This window comes from Bos taurus, chromosome 18 (assembly GCF_002263795.3).
Source record: "Bos taurus isolate L1 Dominette 01449 registration number 42190680 breed Hereford chromosome 18, ARS-UCD2.0, whole genome shotgun sequence".
Classification (NCBI taxonomy): Eukaryota; Metazoa; Chordata; class Mammalia; order Artiodactyla; family Bovidae; genus Bos; species Bos taurus.
In genome coordinates, this window is record NC_037345.1 from 48,745,200 (window position 1) to 48,764,882 (window position 19,683).

Below are 19,683 nucleotides of genomic sequence, written 5' to 3' on the forward strand. Positions count from 1 at the left end.
AGTTCTCTCTCACCCTCGTGGCCAGAATGTCACAAATGTGGTGTCACTGTGAAACTGTGCCCACATCCACCGCCTGCCCAAGGCTTTTAACCCTGATTGATTAACTTTTGATCCCATGATTTGCTTAGGGCTTGGGAAATAGGGTTCTGACTCTTCCATTCTCTTCACTGGAGAACACCTTCTCTTGGTGTTTCCTTCTGTACAATTTTTCAACTGAAACAGCTCCTTACTCTGAACCCAGTAGTCACCAAGGTTGTAACATTGAATTTCTATTTAAAAAGAGCTGAGACGCTTTTGGCAAAATAATACTACATTTATAATCTATGATTGACAGAGATATTCCTGATTTATTCTCTCCATATTTAAAAGAATTTCAAAATGTAACTATTTTATACACCACACGATCCAGGATAGGGTTGGGCTCAGGGGACCACATCATTGTTCACAGGGTGGGCAGAACCCTCTGTCTCCAAACATTTTTTGAGTTGGTTCACTCTCAGCTGTGAGTCTTGGTCCTGGTCTTAAAACCTCACAAAATGAAATTCATCCCCTACGGGGGCTGGAATTTTCTTGGTCATAGGAATGAGCTTCCAGTTCAGACATGAGGAGGGGGCTTCCTGCACGGGACCAGTGAGCCTCTACAGCAGGCCTGGGAGGAGACCAGGGCAGAGGGCAGGGGGGCTGAACCAGAGGGCCCCTGGTGAGGAGCCCTTTCATGACCCAGCCTTTCCCTGTGCTCACCCATGGGTTTCCAATCAGAAGAACAGGGCCTGCCTTATAGAAGTAGCAGGAATTTTCTTCTAGTAGGACCCTCAACTGGACCCAAGAGATCCCAGGATGGCCAGGAACTACAAGTCCTTAATTAGAGAAACGGTGTGCCCGCACGCAAAGTTCCTGACATCCGTGGGGTGGTTGTTCTCCAAGGATAGCTCTTGACTAGGATAGGCGACCTGCACAATCAAACTGGAGTTGAGCAAACTGGCGTTGGTAAGTTCGACTCCACTTGGCTCATTGTTGAGATCCATGACTAAGATCCACTGTTCCACAGACACAAAGCGAACACCCTTCTCAAGGCTGGAGAACACATGGTTGACCTTCAGGGAGAAAAAGAGATAAGCTCCATTGTGCCCTCAAAGGCTGAGTTGGGGGCCCTCTGGCAGGTGGTATTTTCCCTAGATGGCTGCAACAATGTCTCCACTTCCACACATCCTTCTAGAATCATGCCACTCCTCACCCAGGGGTGGAGTCTAATTCCCACCCACCTTGAATCTGGGCAGGTTTCATTGTAACCAAGAGTGTGGTGGGAGTGATGCTGAGTGACTTTCACAGCAGGATCACAGAGGCAATGCAGCTTCTGCTGGTTTCTCCAGCAGCCTCATGGAGCCCTGAGCCACCAAGAAGCAGCTGCCTGCCTTGAAGCCACCATGCTGTGAGGAAGCCTAAATTAGACCACCCAGGGGGATCCCATGGCCAAGCTCTGAGACTAAACCAAGAGCTGCCTGGCCAGCCACCAGCTGCTGTGTACACACTCACAGCCCACCCTGCCCTTTAGCTCCAGCCAGTATCTGAAATGGAACTTCATAAGAGACTGGAGTCAGAAGCTCCTAGTAGCTCCTAACAGGAAACCATGAAAGGAGATAAAATGAGTGCTGTTGATATTAAGCCACTAATGCTTTGGGCTGTTTGTATGTTATACAGTAGTGGATTAACATAGGCTCCACCAACCTTTCCCTTCACCCTTTTCCCCACACAGACTGACCTTCAAGGGCTCTCTCCTTCTGCACCGCCCGATGTGAAAGCTACTCTTAGAGAACTGATCCAGGATAGTCTTGTTGACATCTACAATTTGGACAATTAGCTGATATACATGTTTATTGCTTCTTCCTTAGAACCACCTGTGGGAGAAGGAAGACCTTAAAGGCTAGACTTGCCATCCCATCTCTTTGGGCGTTTGCCTCCTCCACCAGAGATGCCTTCCTATGTCTACAAATCCAAAATGGTGCCGTGATCCCCAGGACTAGCACCATCCATGTCCTTTGGAAGCTTGATCCCTCTGCCTCTGCAATGAATCCATCTGCACTAAACCCAGTCCCCAGCTGGCCTGCATGTATGTTCATTTTAGAATGAACCTTGGGGTGGGAGATGGGAGGGAGGTTCAGGAAGGAGGGGACATATGTATATTTGTAGCTGATTTATATATGGAGAAACGCAACACAACATTGTAAAGCAATTATCCTTCAATTAAAAATAAATAAAAATTTTAAAAAAGAAGTAATGACCTAGAGCCATGCTCTTCAAGGTACCTCCTCCCACATTATTTCTTCTAGGTCTCATTGGTGGCAAAGATGTTGAGCTATTTCAAATCCTAAAAGATGATGCTGTGAAAGTGCTGCACTCAATATGTCAGCAAATTTGGAAAACTCAGCAGTGGCCACAGGACTGGAAAAGGTCAGTTTTCATTCCAATCCCAAAGAAAGGCAATGCCAAAAATGCTCAAACTACCGCACAATTGCACTCATCTCACACGCTAGTAAAGTAATGCTCAAAATTCTCCAAGCCAGGCTTCAGCAATACGTGAACCGTGAACTTCCAGATGTTCAAGCTGGTTTTAGAAAAGGCAGAGGAACCAGAGATCAAATTGCCAACATTCACTCGATCATGGAAAGAGCAAGAGAGTTCCAGAAAAACATCTATTTCTGCTTTATTGACTATGCCAAAGCCTTTATCTGTGTCAATCATAATAAACTGTGGAACATTCTTCAAGAGATGGGAATACCAGACCACCTGACCTGCCTCCTGAGAAACCTGTATGCAGGTCAGGAAGCAACAGAACTGGACATGGAACAACAGACTGGTTCCAATTGGAAAAGGAGTACATCAAGGCTATATATTATCACCCAGCTTATTTAACTTACATGCAGAGTACATCATGAGAAATGCTGGGCTGGATGAAGCACAAGCTAGAATCAAGATTGCCGGGAGAAATATCAGTAACCTCAGATATGCAGATGGCACCACCCTTATGGCAGAAAGTGAAGAACTAAAGAGTCTCTTGATGAAAATGAAAGAGGAGAGTGAAAATGTTGGCTTAAAGCTCAACATTCAGAAAACTAAGATCATGGCATCTGGTCCCATCACTTCACGGGAAATAGATGGGGAAACAGTGTCAGACTTTATTTTGGGGGGCTCCAAAATCACTGCAGATGGTGATTGCAGCCAGGAAATTAAAAGATGCTTACTCCTTGGAAGGAAAGTTATGACCAACCTAAGTGAAAAGTGAAGTCGCTCAGTCATGTCCGACTCTTTGCGACCCCATGGATTGTAGCCTACCAGTCTCCTCAGTCCATGGGATTTTCCAGGCAAGAGTACTGAAGCAGGTTTCCATTTCCTTCTCCAGAGGATCTTCCCAACCCAGGGATCGAACCTGGGTCTCCCACATTGTAGGCAGACGCTTTACCATCTGAGTCCTAAACAGTATATTAAAAAGCAGAGACATTACTTTGTCAACAAAGGTCCGTCTAGTCAAGGCTATGGTTTTTCCAGTGGTCATGTATGGATGTGAGAGTTGAACTATAAAGCTGAGCTCCAAAGAATTGATGCTTTTGAACTGTGATGTTGGATAAGACTCTTGAGAGTCCCTTGGACTGCAAGGAGATTCAACCAGTCCATCCTAAAGGAGATCAGTCCTGGGTGTTCATCGGAAGGACTATGTTGAAGCTGAAACTCCAATTCTTTGGCCACCTGATGTGAAGAGCTGACTCATTTGAAAAGACCCTGATGCTCAGAAAGATTGAAGGTGGGAGGAGAAGGGGACAACAGAGGATGAGATAGTTGGATGGCATCACCGACTCAATGGACATGGGTTTGGGTAAACTCCGGGAGTTGGTGAAGGACAGGGAGGCCTGGTGTGCTGCGGTTCATGGGGTTGCAAAGAGTTGGACATGACTGAGTGACTGAACTGAACTGAACAGTGGTAATGATTTAAGGTATAATTTTCTTAGTGTTTTAAAAGCATCCAGGAGAATCTAAATAAACAGATGAAGAGATACCCAGCAACATTCAAAGTAAACAACGTCTAATGTCCATCAGTGGTAAATGGATACATTATAGTATATTCAATAAGATATTATACAGTCATGAAAGTAAATTAATTGTAGTTATAGACAATTATGAATGAATTTACAAATATGTTATTGAAAGAAGTCAGATACATACTACATATGACACCATATATAATGTATTCATATATATATTAATATATATGTATATATATATAGTATCACAATGGGTAAAATTGATCTATGGTAACAGAATTCAGGATGGCGCTACCTTTGGGTTGGAAGTGTTGGGAATGGGGCATGAGGGGTGCTGAGGGTGCTATTTGCTGGCAACTTTCTGTTCTTTTTTTTAACATTCTGTTCTTGACTTAAGTGAATGTGTTGAATCTGTGTTGAATCCAACCAGGCATTTTCCAATCCAGCTTCCTTTGGGGGTTAAGGGAGGGTTCAGAGACTGAACTCTGCTAAGTACTAAGGCTATGAGAGTGGTAAAGTCATTACTATTCCTTCATCTTAAGACGTTGTTGTTTAGTCACTGAAGTTGTGTCTGATTCTTTTGCAACCCCATGGACTGTAGCCAGCCAGGCTCCTCTGTCCATGGGACTTCCCAGGAAAGAATACCGGATTGCGGTGTCAATTTCTTCTCCACATGGGCTTCCCAGGTGGTTCAGATGGTAAAGAATCTCATGGCAATGCAGAAGACCCAGGTTCGATCCCTGGGGCAGGAAGATCCCCTGGAGAAGGGCATGGCAACCCACTACCGTATTCTTGCCTGGAGAATTCCATGGACAGGGTACAGTCTTTGTGGGCTACAGTCCATGGTGTCACATAGAATCGGACACAACTGAGCAACTAACACTTTACTTTTCCTTCTCCAGGGGATCTTCCTGACTCAGGGATCGAACCCAGGTCTCCTGCATTGCAGGCAGATTCTTTACCACTGAGCCACCTGGGAAGCCCAAGGGATTGTTAGGAGGCCTAAATGACATCACCCATGTCAAGGTCAGCACTTAGCTAAAGGCTGTTTTTATAATCACGGTCACCAGGCAGAGACAGAAATCTCAATCTTCCCACTATCCAGGAGTTCTGGCTCTCTTCCCCTAGGTCCAATACTTCCTTCTTTAGAAACCACCTAAGAAAGAAGGAGAAAAGTCAAAAAGAGGCAAGTTCTCACTACTGCCCTGGTAGTTGGGGAATAGGGAGGGACATTTACTTGTCACCAGGACTGTGGCAGAACGGAGAAAAGACTTCAGGAATGCCTCTATAGGTTCCCTCCATCGTGCAGTGCATCACTAAGCTATGTTTTTGGAAGCCACGTGTTAAGTAAAAAAGACTTGTGCCCAGGTTCGTCGTCCACCTGTGAGCTCAGCTAAAGTCTCATGGGTCTCCCCTATGGTCCCCTGCCGCGCCCCCACCAAACACAAGGCTACCGCACCCTCCCTCCCACTCCCACAAGGACCCTTCCCTGGGCTCCCACCTAGGCCACGAGAGCTCTGAGAGTCCCGGAGGAGGTTGCGTCCTATGGGTCTGCGCTCGCAGAAGCGGCCCAGGATGCAGGGTCCGGGGTCGTCAGCAGGGGGCAGGCAGGTGCGGATGACGGGCCACAGGTCCGGGTGTTTCCAGGGCAGGATGCTCCGCCACAGGTCCCAGCCGTCCACCACCCAGCGCCGGCACACCTGGCGGGATTGCCCGAGCAGCGTGCTTGGGGGCAGGTAGCTCAGCACCTCCTGGAGCAGCTCGTTAGGCAGTCGGTTCTGGTCCAGCACCTCCTCGAGTTCGCGGTCCGGAGCGGGGACCCTGGTGGGCAGGCCCCCAGAGGCCCACAGGTCGTCCTCGCCAGGCCAGGCTGCCGCTGCTGGAGATCCAGTGTCAAGACGTCAGAGTGTCCATGACCTCCAGCCTCCACCAGTCACGCCCCTGCCAGCCACACGCCTGTCATCCCCCCACCCCCTAAACCCCATCAGCCGCCTCCCAGCCCTATCCTCAAGTTCCCAGACTCCTCCCATCCCCTCCATTCTCCCCTACTTGCACCACAGTCCCAGGCAGCCAGCCCGCTCCGGGGCCGCGCAGAGCCCTGACTGAGTCCCACCCTGCATCTCGGCATGCTCCTCCTCCCCAGCAGGCCATCACCTTGCTCCACATGCCCTGATTGCCTTCTCGGCCTTTTTCATACTCCTGCCCTCCCTTCTTAAAACCCAGAACCACCCACCGGCCCTCATTTGCTCTTTCTTACTCCGTGGTCTCCCCGCCCCTCCCTTCTCATTGTCCCGCCCCCTCTTCCCCACTGCTTCGACCCCAACTGACAAGCCAGCTTCTCCCATCCACGCCTCCGGTATTCTCCAGACACCCTCTCCTTCCGGCTGTATTCAGATTGTGAATTAATCAACAAACAGAATCCGCAGAAGAGGAAGCGGGTAGGGTCACCAAGATCCAGAGTCTGTCGTTCTTAGTCCCCACCACTTGTCCCTTGGAGAGTCCCTAACCAGGCGCTAAGTAAGGACCTGGTGTTGAACACCTGCTGTTACTTAGGTATCCAGGCAGGAGGTCTTACATTCTTTAGTTCCATGAAGAATTCCCATCACGTTTAAGGATCCAGCATCATCACTAACTTGGAGATCCTTGCACAGGAGAAAACAGGCTCCAGGGGAAGCCAAATGCATTACTATTTGACTCCCTAAATGAGTGCTGCAATCAGTATAATCCAGCCAAACTTCATGGAAATTTTTACTACTGGTCAGGTTAGAAACCTCTGAAGCAGGTATGACCATATCCCCACTTCACAGCTGAGAAAACAGACCAAGGGACCTGCCCAAGGTCACACAGCTAGTAGGTGAGAGAGCTGGGATTTGAACCTAGCCAGGTTCATGGTCATGGTCACTGTTTGGTGGTCTGCTGCCTGACCGATCCACTACAGCTTTCTGAATCCCAACCATTACGTCTGAGAAGCATGCTCAGCAAATCGATGAGATGCACCCAAAACTGCAACGTCTGCAGCCAGCATTTGTCAACATGTCTGCTTGTCACTCAGTCATGTCTGACTCTTTGGGACCCCTTGGGACCCACCAGGCTCCTCTGCTCACGGAATTCTTTAGGCAAGAATACTGGAGTGGGTTGCCATTGGTTAACAGGAGAGGCCCAATTGTTCTCCATGACAATGCCCAACCACACATCACACAGCCAACGCTTCAGAAGCTGAAAGAATTGGGCTATGAAGTTTTGCCTCATCCTCCATATTCACCTGAACTCTCGCCAATCAACTATCACTTCTTCAAGCATCTCAACAATCTTTTGTAGGGAAAATGTTTCCACAATCAGCAGGAGGCAGAGAATGCTTTCCAAGAATTCCTTGAATCCTAAGGCACGGAGTTTTAAGCTACAGGAATAAGCAAATTTATTTCTTGTTGGCAAAACTGTGTTGATTGTAATGGTTCCTATTCTGATTAATAAAGATGTGTTTGAGCTTAGTTATGATGACTGAAAATTAATGGTCAGAAACTGCAATTACATTTGCACCAACCTAATAGTTAACTACAGAGGATGACAGAAAATGAGATGGCTGGATGGCATCACCGACTCGATGGACATGAGTTTGAGTGAACTCTGGGAGTTGGTGGTGGACAGCGAGGCCTGGCGTGCTGCGATTCATGGGGTTGCAAGGAATCAGACACAACTGAACTGAACTGAGGAGACAGGATTTCAGATAAAATCCTCTCAGCTCCCCACCTAACCCAGCCTCTGGGGGTCAAGAGCAGAAAACAACTACAAAATTCACAAAACATCTTTGCCCTAAAGAAGCAATTCCTTCTACTGAAGCCACGCCTAGAAATGAAATAATCAAAACATTAGGAAAAATTCTGCTAAAATTTCTAATCTCTACAACAGAATAATGATCAAAACATTGGCCTGTTTGAAGGAGAAACACACCAAGGGGGATTTGAAAAGAGAATCCTGGGTGGAGCAAGGAGTGGGACAGGCCAGGTGACTGAAGGGAGAGCCCTGATATGGAAGGTCTGCAAAGGGGCGGAGGGCAAGGAGGAGGATTGCTTCAGCCTTAGGGGAAGATGGGCCGGGGGCATGTGGAGGGGAAGAATCCATCCTGTCTAATGTCCTTGGAACTGTCCAGCCAGAACCTCCCTAATCGCAGACCATGGGAACGTTCCTAATAAAGCTTCAGCCAGAGCTGAACATCTACCCGGTAGCATTACTGCTTGCAGGCAACTGCCCATTTAGAAAATATAAGTAATAGGTGAAGGTGAAGGTGAAGTTGCTCAGTCGTGTCTGACTCTTTGCAACCCCGTGAACTGTAGCCTACCAGGCTTCTCCGTCCATGGGATTCTCCAGGCAAGAATACTGGAGTGGGTTACCATTTCCTTCTCCAGGGGATCTTCCTGACCCAGGGATCAAACCCGGGTCTCCCGCATTGGAGGCAGACGCTTTAACCTCTGAGACACCAGGGAAGCCCATAAGTAATAGGTAATCCCATATATTTCAAAAGACATTTTTAAAATTTTTTTTTGGCCATGCCATGAGGCACGTGGGATCTCAGTTCCCTCACCAGGGGCCAGAGATCAAATCCATGCTCCTTGCAGTGGAAGCACAGATTCTTAACTGTTGGACCTCCAGGAAGTCCCCAAAAGTGGTTGCTTGTATTTTTTTTTTTTATTGTTTGTTTGTTTTTGGACACGCCACACAACTTGGATCTCAGTTCCCCAACCAGGGGTTGAACCCAGGCCCACGGCAGTGGAAGCACTGAGTCCTAACCACTGGACCACCACGGAATTCCCCAAAAGACGTTAATAATTCCTTAAGTGTGCTAGACTATTGCAGTTTCTTCTTTAAAAACAATTAAAAAATTTTATTTCGCTGCATTGGGTGTTAGTTGTGGCATGTTAGATCTAGTTCCATGACCAGCAATTGAACCCCGACCCCCTGTATTGGAAGCATGGAGTCTTCCTCAATGCACTGCCAGGGAAGTCCCAATATTGCAGTTTTTCTTTCAAGGAGAGAGATCTTATCTTTTAGAGATTTATACTGAAATGTTTTTGGAGGAAACAATATGATGCTTGGGAGGCATTAAGTCCTGTGGGAGGATGGATGGAAGTATAGATCCAAAAAAGAGTGACCATGTGGAGAAAAGGGAACCCTCCCTCACTGTTGGTGGGAATTAAATTGCACCAATATAAATTGGTGCGGCCAATATGGAAAACACTACGGAGTTTCCTCAGAAACTAAAAACAGTTGCCATATGATCCTGCAATACCGTTTCTGGGCATAAAATCCAAAACACACATGCACCACAATGTTCACTGCAGCACTGTCTACAATAGCCCAGACATGGAGCCAACCTAAATGTCCACTGCCAGAGGAAAGGATAAAGATATGCTACACAGATAAACACAATGGAATACTCAGTTCAGTTCAGTTCAGTCGCTCAGTCGTGTCCGACTCTTTGTGACCCCGTGAATCACAGCACGCCAGGCCTCCCTGTCCATCACCAACTCCCAGAGTTCACTCAAACTCACATCCATCCAGTCGGTGATGCCATCCAGCCATCTCATCCTCTGTCGTCCCCTTCTCCTCCTGCCCGCAATCCCTCCCAGCATCAGAGTTTTTTCCAATGAGTCAACTCTTCGCATGAGGTGGCCAAAGTACTGGAGTTTCAGCTTCAGCATCATTCCTTCCAAAGAACACCCAGGGCTGATCTCCTTTAGAATGGACTCGTTGGATCTCCTTGTAGTCCAAGGGACTCTCAAGAGTCTTCTCCAACACCACAGTTCAAAAGCATCAATTCTTCGGCACTCAGCCTTCTTCACAGTCCAACTCTCACATCAATGGAATACTACTCAGCTACAAAAAATGATATGCTATTTGCAAGGATGGACCTAGAGATTATCATACTAAGTGAAGTGAGTAAGAAAGAAGAAGATAAATACCATATGATATCACTTCTATTTGGAATCTAAAACATGACACAAAAGAACTTATCTATGAAGTAGAAACAGACTCAAAGACATTGAGAACAGATTTGTGGTTGCCAAGAAGGCAGTGTGGGTGGAGGGATGGATTGCAACTTGGGGATTAGGAGATGCAAAGTATTGTGTCTAGAATGGATAAACAACAAAAACCTACTGTATAGCACAGGGAACTGTACTGAATATCCTGTGATGAGCCATAAGGGGAAAGATTATGAAAATGAATGTACAATATGTATGTATAACTGAATCCACCACTTTGCTGTACAGCAGAAATTACCACAATATTGTAAATCAATTCTACTTCAATAAAATAATTGTAACAAAAGATTGACCATGCTCAGGCCAAGGGGCACCTCCCACGACTGCTGCTACCAGGACCCCCATCCCCACGGCGAGCCACTGCTGACCAACACTTCTGCAGGAGACCCTCCAACACTAGCAGATGAAGAAACCGAGTCCAAAAGACAAGAAGAAGTCAATTGCCCCATGGCACAGTTTAGGTCTCACTTCTGTCTTGAATGAACACTTCTGGTTACGACTGGTTAGAAGATTCACCATGGAACCAGGTCATGGCCTTAACCTATTGTGTAGGGGTGGCCTCCTCCATGGAGGCCTCCTCCCATTTTGCAAGATGGGAAATAAATACATAGAATGATTAAAATAAAATTGACCACAAGTTGCAATAAACACATGAAAAGGTGCTCTAGCTCCTTAATCAACAGGGAAATGCAAATGAACACCACCCCACATCTATCAGAACTGGCTAAGCAAAAATTAAAATCCCAAGAATAAACCAGTAACAAAGAAAAACAACAAAAAACCAATAACAGAATAAATCAGCGTTAGTGAGATTGTGGAGTGATGAAATAAAATGTACATTTCGAGGCAGGACAAGAGAAAATTAAACACAAAATTCTCCCTACGTGTCTGTCTAATGTGCAGTGTTCAACTTCATTACAGCAGAACTCCTGAAAAACATCAGTGTCCGCTCTATCGTAAAGATCATTTGCTTTCTCTTTCTTCTGATGTTAGCAGTGTCACTTCCTGAAGAGCAGTGTTCTCTCCCAGCTCACTTGGGGTCCTGTTGACTTATTGCTTGCTTTGTACATTCTTACCTGGATTATGTATCCTTGGTAAACGTTACGTAAAATATTATATGTCATTTTGTGGTACGATCCTTTGTTTAGAAAATGTATCAATACATAACTCTACCTTCACCTTCTAACAGGTGGTACAGTTCTCAGAGGTTTCTGAGTATCTGCTTCCCCAGCTGTAATCCTGTTTGACTTTAATAAAATTCCCTTTTCCTCTTCTTGAGAGGTGAGGAATTTCCATTGACATTTTTCTTGGAAGAGTCAGCAGGATCTCAGAGACATCCAACAGAGAACATCTGGAGGCTCCCCTGACACCTTGAGCCCCACTAGCTTCTTGGCATTCCTTGGGTGCTTCGGCAAGTTCTGATACCCAGACATCACTGCTTACATGATGTTCTGAATTTTACTCCAGCTCTTTTTCTTGGGACTTGGAGTCCTGAAGGAGTGTGTGTGTGTGTGTGTGTTCAGTTGCTCAGTTGTGTCTGACTCTTGGCAACCTCATGCCAGGCGCCTCTGTACATGGTATTTCCCAGGCAAGGATACTGGGGTGGGTTTCCATTTCCTTCTCCAGGGATTCTTCTTGACCCAGGGATCGAAACCACATCTCCTGCATTGGCAGGCAGACTTTACCACTGAGCCACCAGGGAAGCATATATATGTATATTATCTTCTGGAGATACATATATCCAGAATACCAATGCAGGATATATTCCATTTTGAACTTGGCACATATATATACACACCAACACTTACATATATTCATAGATGTACAATATATATGTGTATATATATGTGAAAGTGAAAGTTGTTCAGTCGTGTTTGACTTTTTGCAACCCCATGGACTGTAGCCTGTCAGGCTCCTCTGTCCATGGAATTCTCCAGGCAAGAATACTTGAGTGGGTTGCTATTCCCTCCTCCAGGGGATCTTCCCAACCCAGGTCTCCCGAACAGGCATAGCAGGTGGATTCTTTACCATTTGAGCCATCAGGAAATCCCATATGAATGTATGTGTATATATATATATGTACATATGTATGTATGCACACAAACACACACACACACACTACTACTTCTACTACTTCTACTACTTCCCATCTTCTACTGCAGGTGGGGGACACTTCAGGGTGGACACATCAAAGGCAGCAGCAGCTTCATCTGCTTTCCATCCGGAGACCTGGAGCACCCTAGGGATCCTGCAGCAGGGAGGGGGCAGCTATGACTCCTGGACTGGTGTGGGGACAGCTGGATCCTGCCGTTGCAAGGTTCTCTCATCCTCGTGACCGGAAAGTCACAAATGTGGTGTCACTGTGACACTGTGTCCATACCCACACCTGCCTAAGGTTTTTAACCCTGGTTGGTAAGCTTTGACCTCATGACTTCCTTTCTAACTCTTCCATTCTCTTGACTGGAGAATACACCTTCTATTGGTATTTTCTTCTGTACAGTTTTCCCTCAAAGGAAACAACTATTTACTCTGAACCAAGTCAGTGAAAAAGCTGACTTAAAACTCAACCTTCAAAAAACTAAGATCATGGCATCTGATCCCATCACTTCATGGCAAATAGATGGGGAAACAATGGAAACAGTGACACACTTTTCTTGGGCTGCAAAATCACTGCAGATATGAAATTAAAAGATTAAATTAAAAGCTTAGAAGGAAAGCTATGACAAACCTAGACAGCATATTAAAAAGCAGAGACATTACTTTGCCGACAAAAGTCCGTCTAGTCAAAGCTATAGTTTTTCCAGCAGTCAAGTATGGATGTGAGAGTTGGACCATAAAGAAGGCTGAGCACTGAAGATTTGATGCTTATGGATTGTGGTGTTGAAGACTCTTTTGCGAGTCCCTTGGACAGCAAGGAGATCAAACCAGTCAATCCTAAAGGAAACCCAACCCTGAATATTCATTGGAAGAACTGATGCTGAAGCTGAAGCTCCAATACTTTGGCCACCTGATTCAAAGAGCTGACTAATCGGAAAAGACCCTGATGCTGGGAAAGATAGAAGGCAGGAGGAGAAGGGGATGACAGAGGACAAGATGGTTGGGTGGCATCACTAACTCAACGGACATGAGTTTGAGCATTCTCCGGGAGATGGTGAAGGACAGGAAAGCTTGGCGTGCTGCTGTCCACGGGGTTGCAAAGATCCAGACACAACTGAGCAACTGAACAACAATGTAGTCAAGTAACATTGTATTTCTATTGAAAAAAGCTGAGTTACTTTAGGCAAATATTATATTTATTAACTATGATTGGAAGATACATTCTTGATTATCTCCATATTCAAAAAGAATTTCAAAGTAACAAAATAATTTTGTCCACCATAGAATCCAGAATAGGGTTGGGCTCTGGGGACCAAATTCATTGTTCACAGGGTGGGCAGAAGGCTCTGCCTCTAAACAATTTTTTGAGCTAGTTTAACTTTCAGCTCTGAATCCTGGTCACAGTCTTGAAATCACAGAAGGTTAGAGACTGGAATTAGCCAGAGGGATGAGTTTCTGGTTCAGACACGAGGAGAGGGTTTCTTGGAAGTGATCAATGAAGCCTCTGCAGCAGAAACAGAAGACAAGGGCAGAGGGCATGGGGGCCAAACCAGAGGGGCCTGGCATTGGGGGCGGCGGGTGAGGAGCCCTCTCACCATTTCCTTGTTTTCGCCCGTGTGTCTCCACTCTGTAGAACAGGGGCTGCGTTCAGTCAGTAACCCTGATGTAAGAATGTTCTTCTCGTAGTTTCTCATAGAATTTAAAGACAGGGCCCAGTAGGACCCTTGATTGGACCCAGGAGAGATCCCAGGATGCCAGGAGCTACAAGCTTTTGATTACTGAGGTGGTCTGGCCGATGGTCCCACCTCCTGGAAGGCACAGTCAGGTTGTCTTACAGGGACAGCCTGGGGACGGATCCGTACGATGACACTGGATTGGGGTCTGCAGACTCCACACTGCTCAGGCCACGAATCATAGCCCTCGACACTATGGTCAAACAACACAAAGCGGACACCCTTCTTGATGTTGGTGAACGCATGCATGATCTGTAGGCAGAAAAAGAAGTTAAATCCCATTGTGCCATGGCCTTCCCCTCAAAAGCTGAGTTGGGGGCTTTCCAGCAGGTGGTATTTTCCATAAATGGTTGCAACAATGACTTCCACACGTCCTTCTAGAATCATGCCACTCCTCACCCAGGGGTGGGGTCTAATTCCCACCCCCTTGAATCTGGGAGGGCTTCACTGTAACCAAGAGTGTAGTACCCTGAACCACCAGGAAGCAGCTGGTTTCCTCGAAGCTGCCATATTGTGAGGAAGCCCAACTACTCCCAGCAGGGAGATCCCATGGCCAAGCTCTGAGATTAAACCAAGAGCTGCTCGGCTAGCTCTGTACACACTCACAGCCCACCCTGCCCTTCAGCTCTAGCCAATGTCTGAAATGGAACTACATAAGAGAACAAAGTCAGCAACTCGCAGCAGAGACCTAGTCATAGAGACCACAGGAGGTGATAAGATGAGCCTTGTTAATATTAAACCAGTAAATTTGGGCCAATTTGTTAGGCAACAGTAGTTCATTATAGACCCCACCATTCTTTCCCCTCATCCCCGTCAGAGACTCACCCGAAAGGAGAAACTGCCTGTCCGCGGCCGGACGGGAAAACGTTTATGGAAGAAATAATGCAAGATGGCATAGTTGGCATCTAGAAGCTTGACGACTAGCTGATACATCCGGTCACTGCCTTGTTGTTCTGTCCAGCTGCCGGAGGAGAAGATCATCCCATTTCTCTGAGGGCCTGACTGCTTTACCTCAATGGCCTTCCCATGTGGAAATCCAAAATGGTGGTCCCCCCAACAAGTACAATCATTACCTGCCAGTGCTTGTTACATGGGAGCTTGGAACCTCTGCATACCAAGGAATGCATTTGGACTAAATGAGCTCCCTAGCTAGTCTGTATGCTGTGACTGGGAGTTGTGCTCTTCAAGGGACCCCCTCCTGTATTATTTTTTTCCCCATATTGTTTCTCATTCTTTCACTAGTGGAAAAGGATGTCATTTCCAATGTGTTTTTCTTAGTCATTTAAAAGGATCCAGGGGAAATCTAAATAAACTGGTGATGGAATACCCAGCAACATTCAAAGGAACATCCAATGTCCATCAATGCTAAATGGACAAATTGTGGTATATTCATATAATGCGATATTACACAGTCATAAAAGGAAACCGCAGCTACCTATAATTATGGATGAATTTACAAACATGTTCATTGAAAGAGGCCAAATATAAACTATATTCTGCATGACTCCATATATATTAAGCACCAAAATGGCAAAACTGATGTTAGTAGAATTCAGGATGGTGCTACCTTTAGATTGGAAGTGATGGGGAATGGGGCGTGAGGGATTCTAAGGGGAGGTTTGCTGGCAACATTCTGTTTTTCATGTCACTTTAGAGTAAGGGACTATATAAATACACAAACAGGTAATTTCCTTTACAGAGACTTAGCATCACTTCAGTTTTTAGGTGTACATTCTACTTCTTCCACAAAAGTATCCTCCTGCTGTTGCTGCTGCTGCTAAGTCACTTCAGTCATGTCCAACTCTGTGTGACCCCATAGACGGCAGCCCACCAGGCTCTCCTGTCCCTGGGATTCTCCAGGCAAGAACACTGGAGTGGGTTGCCATTTCCTTCTCCAATGTGTGAAAGTAAAAAGTGAAAGTGAAGTCTCTTAGTCGTGTCCAACTCTCAGCGGCCCCATGGACTGCAACCTACCAGGCTCCTCTGTCTATGGGATTTTCCAGGCAAGAGTACTGAAGCAGGGTGCCATTGCCTTCTCTGCAAAAGTATCCAAGCATAGTTTTAATATATGTTCTTTTGACTTACCTTTCAAACTGTTCTGTGCCAACCACATACACAGTTATAAATACCTATTCAAAATTTTTTCTGTGACCATGAAACACTAAGTGTGGAGTACCTTTGTCCACCTGGGGACTTCGGGTCATACTGGACAGACTACAATGCAATTTGGTGGAGGCTGTCCACATCCACGTAGTGTAAACTGGGGGCAAGCCACTCCAGTAAGACCAACATGACTTAGGATGACCTGGAGGCTGAGGTGAAACCCATAATAAGGCCCCAAAAGAACTTAGTTCAGGGGTTTTCTTTTTCTATAAAACTGGAGCCTTGGGAGTCCCTTCAATGCAAGGGACTCAGATTGGATCTCTAGTTGGGGAACTAAGATCCCACATGCCTTGGAACAACTAAGCCCATGTGCCACGACTAGAGAGCTGCAACTAAGATCCGGCACAGATGAATTAAGGAAAACAAAACAAAACTGGAGCATTACGGGATAGGAATTGAGAAGCATAAACAATGACGCTCCCACCATAGGTGTGATCTGTAGCTGAGTAATTTTACAACAGAGAACATAAAAGTGTACAGGATTTGGGATGCACCTTGCTTAAAATCATCCAAGTCAGGTATCCCTTGGAAGTTCTTTCATGGACCCAAATTTCAAGACCATCGTACAGAGCACAAGCTCTAAGAGTCAAACAAGTTTGAGCCTAATGCCAGATCTGGCCAAGCCTTTAGCTATGCCACTAGGAGAAGTCACCTCTACTTTATGAACTACCCAATTGAGATTTCAAAATACACATTCCCGCAGGATCAAGGACCATGAAGGGTGCTGAAAGAACTCAAACTCCACAGCACTGGCTTGGCACCTGATATATAACCCTATTTTTAAGAGGCACACTGTGACCTGCCCAAGGCCACAAAACCAAGAAGTCAGGGTTTGAACGTGAGAGGTTCTGGCTCCAGGATCTGACCTCTTAGCCAACTCTATCTTGCCTCCATCTAAACCCAAGAAACTAAACCCATCTAAACCCTGTAAACTCATTCACAGATGAGATTTAGTTGGGCTCATGCTATGCTAAGTCACTTCAGTTGTGTCCGACTCTGTGAGACCCCATAGACGGCAGCCCACCAGGCTCCCCCGCCCCTGGGATTCTCCAGGCAAGAACACTGGAGTGGGTTGCCATTTCCTTCTCCAATGCATGAAAGTGAAAAGTGAAAGTGAAGTCGCTCAGTCATGTCCGACTCTTAGCGACCCCATGGATTGCAGCCTAACAGGCTCCTCCGTCCATGGGATTTTCCAAGCAAGAGTACTGGAGTGGGGTGCCATCGCCTTTTCCGTTAGTTGTGCTCAAGCCCTCTATATTGAATCCAATCAGGCATCTTCCAATCCAAGTCCCTTTAGGGGGTTATCAGAGGGCTCAGGGAGTGGACTTTTGCTCTATGAAGGTGGCCCAGTCATTTCCCTTCCTACTTTATCCTAAGGGGTTGTTTAGCTGCTAAGTCATGCCCCACTCTTTTGCATCTCCATGGACTGTGGCCCACCAAGCTCCTCTGTCTATGGGATTTCCCAGGCAAAAATACTAGAGTGGGTTGCCATCCCCTTCTCCAGGGGATCTTCCTCACCCAGGGATCGAACCCACATCTGCATTGGCAGGCAGATTCCTTACACCACTGAGTGACGTGGGAAGGCCCAAGGTGTTTCTAGGAGGCCTAAATGACATCATCCATGTCAAGCTCAGCACTGAACAAAAGGGCTGTTTTTAGCCTCACACTCACCGGCGACAGACAGAAATCCAAATCTTTCCACTATCCAGGAGTTCCCGCCACAGACCCTCCTCCTCCAGGTCCAAAATTTCTCCTTTGTACCAACACCTATGAGAGAGAGCAAGATCAATGAGACCCAGCAAAAATGCACCACGGCCCTGACCCTGGGGACTAGGGACATTCACCTGTAGGCAGGACTGTAGCTCGTCTCCCCAGAAGTCTTCAGCCTGGCCCCCAAGTCTTCCTCTTCCTCTGAGCTATCGCTACCACTCAGCACCATACAGTTCCAGAGGTCTTTTGTTACATGAAAAAAGTTTGTGACCAAGTTCCTTGCCTGCCCTCCAGCCCGAGTTAAGTCCCAGGGGTTTCCAGGGTGGCCTCGCCCCTCCGATCCTCCCAACAGGCTCCATCTCTGCCCCAGCCACCAAGTTTTAGCTGCAAAAAAAAAAAAAAAATCCCTCCCACCCTCCCGCACGAGGATCGATGCCTTTCCTGGGGTCCTCACCTTTGCCCACGGGGTTCGCGGTGAGCTTGCTTCCTATGGGTCTGCGCTCACAGAAGCGGCCCAGGATGCAGGGCCCGGGGTTGTCAGCAGGGGGCAGGCAGGTGCTGATGACGGGCCACAGGTCGGGGTGTTTCCAAGGCAGGATGCTCCGCCACAGGTCCCAGCCGTCCACCACGTCTCTCCAGCGCCGGCACACCGGGCGGCAGTGCCGGAGCAGCGTGCTTGGAGGCAGGTAGCTCAGCACCTTCCGGAGCATCTCGATGGGCAGTTGGTTCGGGCCTGGAGCCTCCTGTGGCTCGCGGTGCGGATCTGGGACGCGGGCGGGCAGGCCCAAGGAGGTTGAGGCGCCCATGGTCTCCTCGTCAGGCCCCGCGGCTGCTGCTGCTGGAGAGCCAGCCTAAGACATCAGTAACCTGGAGCCTCCGCAAGCGACGCCCCTGCTTCCCGCACCCAAAAGTTGTTGCCCCCACACCCCAGCAGCCGCCCTTTCAAGTCCCCAGACTCCCAGCCCGTCCTTGCCAGCAGACCACCGCAGCCGCTCTCCGCCCGGCGCATCCCAGCGCCCGCAGCCAAACCCCCTCTGCGTCCCGAGTCTTACCCTGCATCTCAGCCAGTGCTCCTCACGAGTGGGCCTTCACCTTGCCTCACCTGTTCCCACCGCCACCTCAGCCCTTTTTATTCATCCGCCCCTCCCTTCTTCATACCCAGCAACCAGTCCACCCACCCACCCTCCACTCCCCTACCCCCTACCCCACCCCCGCCCTGGCCTCGTTCTCCCAATGACTAGCCATATCTGCCTGCCCCTCCCTTCTCCCTGTCTCTTCCTCCCAGGCCTACTTGCCAGCCCCCTCTTGCCCTCCTTCGAACTCTAGTTACACCTGCAGGGTAATTAAGGAACCAAATCACTGAAGCAATAGTGGAGGGAGGAGCAGGAGATGCCAGAATCCAGAGTCTGTCTGTCAGCCCACCATTGGTCCTCTGGAGCATCCCTTACCAGGCTGTAAGACCCTTGGTGCTGAACATCTGCTGTTATTCAGTCAGGCATCTAGGCGGGAGGCCTCATATCCCTTAGCTAATGGAACAGTTCCCATCACCTCTAAGGATCCAGCATCACTATCTTGGAGATCCTCGCACAGGAGAAAACAGGCTCCAGCTGGAACTAAATGCATTTCTTTTTGACACCTAAATGAGTGCTGTAACCAGTAATAATCTAGTCAAACTTCATGGAGCCTCTTACCACCAGTCAGGTTAGCAACCCCCTGAGGTAGGTATGGCTATGTCCCCACTTCACAGCTGTGAAAACTGAGGCCAAGTGACCTGCCCAAGGTCACACAGCTAGTTGGTGACAGAGCTGGGTTTTGAACTTAGCCTGGGTGGCTCAGAAAGTAAAGAATCTACCTGCATCGCAGGAGACCTGGGTTTGATCCCTGGGTTGGGAAGATCCCCTGAAGAAG

The 19,683-nt window shown here is 47.5% G+C and overlaps 2 protein-coding genes across 4 annotated transcripts; both read right to left on the reverse strand.

The window, feature by feature from the left end:
* Positions 1 to 327: 327 nt before the first annotated feature.
* Positions 328 to 7,512, reverse strand: LOC112442405 (F-box only protein 27-like). 3 transcript variants are annotated; one of them, XM_059877536.1, is made up of 5 exons: positions 6,610 to 7,512; positions 5,536 to 5,913; positions 3,331 to 5,190; positions 1,760 to 1,895; positions 328 to 1,094 (listed from the first exon to the last, which is right to left on the reverse strand). In XM_059877536.1, exons 1-3 carry the CDS (start codon positions 6,824 to 6,826, stop codon positions 5,180 to 5,182), a joined length of 606 nt encoding a protein of 201 aa, XP_059733519.1. In that variant the 5' UTR covers positions 6,827 to 7,512; the 3' UTR covers positions 328 to 1,094; positions 1,760 to 1,895; positions 3,331 to 5,179. The 3 variants fall into 3 exon arrangements, with proteins under 3 accessions (XP_059733519.1, XP_059733517.1, XP_059733518.1); XM_059877534.1 differs by lacking the exon at positions 3,331 to 5,190; XM_059877535.1 differs by having other exon boundaries at positions 1,760 to 5,190.
* Positions 7,513 to 13,944: 6,432 nt separating this feature from the next.
* On the reverse strand, positions 13,945 to 18,784 carry LOC132342749 (F-box only protein 27-like). Its single transcript, XM_059877321.1, has 5 exons — positions 18,680 to 18,784; positions 18,190 to 18,626; positions 17,737 to 17,832; positions 14,728 to 14,863; positions 13,945 to 14,154 (listed from the first exon to the last, which is right to left on the reverse strand). The coding sequence occupies exons 1-5, from the start codon at positions 18,782 to 18,784 to the stop codon at positions 13,945 to 13,947; spliced, it is 984 nt and encodes a 327-aa protein (XP_059733304.1).
* Positions 18,785 to 19,683: the final 899 nt, after the last annotated feature.

What these genes read in the sequence shown, in the direction of transcription:
- LOC132342749 (XM_059877321.1), bottom strand. Translation starts at nt 18,784, where the DNA reads ATGCGCCGGGCGGAGAGCGGCTGCGGTGGTCTGCTGGCAAGGACGGGC. An exon ending in GTGGGGGCAACAACTTTTGG is followed by an intron (nt 18,627 to 18,679) that starts GTGCGGGAAGCA and finishes CTGATGTCTTAG; the next exon opens with GCTGGCTCTCCAGCAGCAGC. An exon ending in ATCGATCCTCGTGCGGGAGG is followed by an intron (nt 17,833 to 18,189) that starts GTGGGAGGGATT and finishes TCTCTCTCATAG; the next exon opens with GTGTTGGTACAAAGGAGAAA.
- LOC112442405 (XM_059877534.1), bottom strand. Translation starts at nt 6,826, where the DNA reads ATGGTCATACCTGCTTCAGAGGTTTCTAACCTGACCAGTAGTAAAAAT. An exon ending in TCTTCATGGAACTAAAGAAT is followed by an intron (nt 5,914 to 6,609) that starts GTAAGACCTCCT and finishes CTGGATCTCCAG; the next exon opens with CAGCGGCAGCCTGGCCTGGC. An exon ending in TCAGAGCTCTCGTGGCCTAG is followed by an intron (nt 1,896 to 5,535) that starts GTGGGAGCCCAG and finishes CTTCTCCCACAG; the next exon opens with GTGGTTCTAAGGAAGAAGCA.